At 38.3% G+C, this 2,872-nt stretch overlaps 1 protein-coding gene across 1 annotated transcript; it reads right to left on the reverse strand.

Annotated features, from left to right (window-relative positions):
• Positions 1–255: 255 nt before the first annotated feature.
• Positions 256–1,006, reverse strand: LOC112505469 (cancer-related nucleoside-triphosphatase homolog). Its single transcript, XM_025109373.1, has 3 exons — positions 858–1,006; positions 686–773; positions 256–584 (listed from the first exon to the last, which is right to left on the reverse strand). Exons 1-3 carry the CDS (start codon positions 897–899, stop codon positions 490–492), a joined length of 225 nt encoding a protein of 74 aa, XP_024965141.1. The 5' UTR covers positions 900–1,006; the 3' UTR covers positions 256–489.
• Between the last annotated feature and the right edge of the window lie 1,866 nt (positions 1,007–2,872).

Raw genomic sequence — 2,872 nt, forward strand, 5'->3', positions numbered from 1 at the left:
TGTGTTTTTTGTATTTTATCAATTATCATAATTCATAAACATAAAAGAGGGTTTATGGGTACCCAACATTAATAGCTAATATCCTACAACTTTTAATTCTCCAACAATCATAAATCATTAGCCACGACTAAAAGAGGTGGCTTGAACCCTTTTTCATTTAGACAATTATACCTTAATATCTAAACATCAACAATGTTGTTTCAGAAAGAAAGAAATGTTACTTCTGTCCCATGACAAAAGCAGCATTTCCTTTTCGGCAATTTTATAAGATCTGGCTGACCATACATAATCTTTTGATTTGTACATACGACCTCCAGTGTATCTGGAAAATAACTTATCTATCCATTTCACACCACAAACCATTGATGCCACTTATATTGATCCAGAAAACTTTAMGATATTCATGGGACAAATGGAGTAATGCACATAATGTGGATAGCAAAAATGTAAGCCGCCTTTGTATGATCAGAAGGTATAAAAAAAAAAAACTTACCTAGAACTGTGAATAGAAGCAAGTGGAGCAGTACGACCATCTAACGTAACCACCTCAAACCCTACCCTCTCGCCTCCTTGTCTGATCTCGCCTGCGTATTCCAAATTTCCTCTCAGATTATCATTATTTGATCAGTAAAAAAAGGCGAACACCTAATCGTATGATTAAATTGGTACAATGATAGAGCGTTACGGGTTAAGAAACCCTGAATCTTTAAATTGGGGTTGGAAATTCTGAGTGTCTCCAAAACCCTAGCAATTAGAGTGGTTTTACCGACGCCCTGAGGAGTGAAAACCAGATTCAACTTCAGCTTTGATTCGATTCAAAGGAACGTGGGATTCAAAATGAATATATGGAAACTTACAGGGGAGCCAGTCACCAGAAAGCATTTTGCTGGAGCTGCCATCGCTAAACTATCGAATTTATCGTACCTTTTACCAGATAAACGACCCTGAATGTTGCATGATGTATCAATATTTATGCTACACGGAGAAGAGGGTGTTATTTCCTTTATGTTTTATAGAGGATAAATAAAATAAATGCGAGATGAAAGACAGAAGTTCCGCTGTTGCACATCGAACAGATCTTCTAAATCAATCGCCTCCACCTAAAAAGGGAGTCCCAGGTTCAAGTCCTGGCAGCGGTACATAGTTTTTTCAACAAAATTTATTTTTGAGTAAACTTCCATTTTTGTCCCTAATTTTTGTCTACTTTAACGAATCCCGTCCCTATACTTCATTTAATCGGTTTTTATTCTTGATGTTTGTTAATATTGTCTCTCCATCCAGTAACCGTTGGTTTTTCCGTTAATTCAGGATATATTGGTTATTTTTTTATCTTTAAATAATCGTCGATCAACTCCACCTAAACCTTTTCGATTCTTTCTCGAATCCCATCTTCAGGATACAAACTTATATGGCTAACAAAAAACAAATTTGCGGAAGTACAAGGTTTGGTACTCGGGAACAAATTAGGATCCCCAGTGCCGAAAAAAGCTAGAATGAAGACGCGCCTGTTACGCCCAAGGTAGAGGCTGACTCCGATGGGGGTTGCTACGCCGGAGGGTAGGGACTCGGGAGTAACAGAGGAGAGAAAAACATCAAATTTARGAAATGTCGCCTACCATTATCCGAGTGCTCAACMATCATTTTCTCGAATCGCTTCTTGATGGCGACGGTAACCAAATTATCCAACTGTAAATCGATGCTCAAAACGGGCCTCCAAGAACGGTGGAGCAGTTAGTTTATATCAGTGAAGGATATGGGTTCGWGTGAGTAGGCAACAAAAAAATGTCTATTATCCAAGTTTGTTTTTAAGAGCTAAAATTAAAAAATGTGAACATGTAGTGACGAATAATAAACTTAAATTTATAAAAATAAAATAAAAATATGGTGTAAATGCTTTATAATATAGTATTAGATAGAAAAGAAAAGATTATGGTAGTTCATTTAACAAGTATCCTAAAGTTGAATAGAGGTTCAGATTAAATACCAATACGAAAGCAAACGATCAATGTGCAGCTTCACATTACAACAGCTCCTTGTGGATGAAGGTTGTGTTTACAACCATTTGCAAGCACCAAGCACCGACACGGAACACCTCAGGCAGTRCGCATTTCATGGCGGACATCSGCCATGCAACCACCATCAACAGTCAGACCATAAACCACATTTCCAGCCACAGCGACTGGGCCCATGGTTATCGACTCACTCTGATACAATACAACATATAAAACTGACCACATCTATCTTCTGTATCTACGTTTTAGAACTTTCTGCAACAACAGAAACCAAACAAACCCAGGAAATATCAGGCAGAGGTAGGGTCTCAACTAAAACCGTAAATAAAATAATGCAGGTGGCAAAACTGTGATGATCTGGGTACCTGAAAGCGTTGGGATCGTCACTAGGATTCTAGGCCAACTTCACTGTCATCATCTTCTAGCTCATCGGGCGAGTCGGTGTTTCCAGTCTCTGGAAAGGATTCATCATCAGGGTACAGCTTCTGAAAAAGCTGTCATATGCCAACATATACCAAACACCAGTCAAAAAACAAATTAATTCAAGATTCTGAATAGAATAGTATGCTCCTTTGTGACTTTCAAGACACGAAAACACCATCTTTGTAAAATGCAATGGAATGATCATGTATAAAGACTTGCCTCTCGACATCCAAGGCCAAGGGGATTTTCGGGTGCAGTTGGTAAGAGGGGACATAACAGTACAAGAACTTGTCACACGTTTGGCGAGACATTAAAATGGGACAGGACAAGTTCCGGTGGGAAAAAATGCATTTGTAAAGAGAGAAGAGAATGTTCTTCAAGATGCAACTTAGTTATAATGATCAAGATGGATATAGCCATATAGGTTTCTGATCCAA

The sequence above is a fragment of the Cynara cardunculus genome, unplaced genomic scaffold, assembly GCF_001531365.2.
Source record: "Cynara cardunculus var. scolymus isolate 2C unplaced genomic scaffold, CcrdV1 Un_Scaffold_11270, whole genome shotgun sequence".
NCBI classification, from domain to species: Eukaryota; Viridiplantae; Streptophyta; class Magnoliopsida; order Asterales; family Asteraceae; genus Cynara; species Cynara cardunculus.

Bases quoted from the DNA above. Each gene is read 5' to 3' on its own strand.
- LOC112505469 (XM_025109373.1), bottom strand. From the start codon at position 899: ATGGCAGCTCCAGCAAAATGCTTTCTGGTGACTGGCTCCCCT. The intron at 774-857 runs GTAAGTTTCCAT...TTCACTCCTCAG, and splicing joins TTCTGGTGACTGGCTCCCCT to GGCGTCGGTAAAACCACTCT. The intron at 585-685 runs GTAACGCTCTAT...TGGAATACGCAG, and splicing joins GATTCAGGGTTTCTTAACCC to GCGAGATCAGACAAGGAGGC.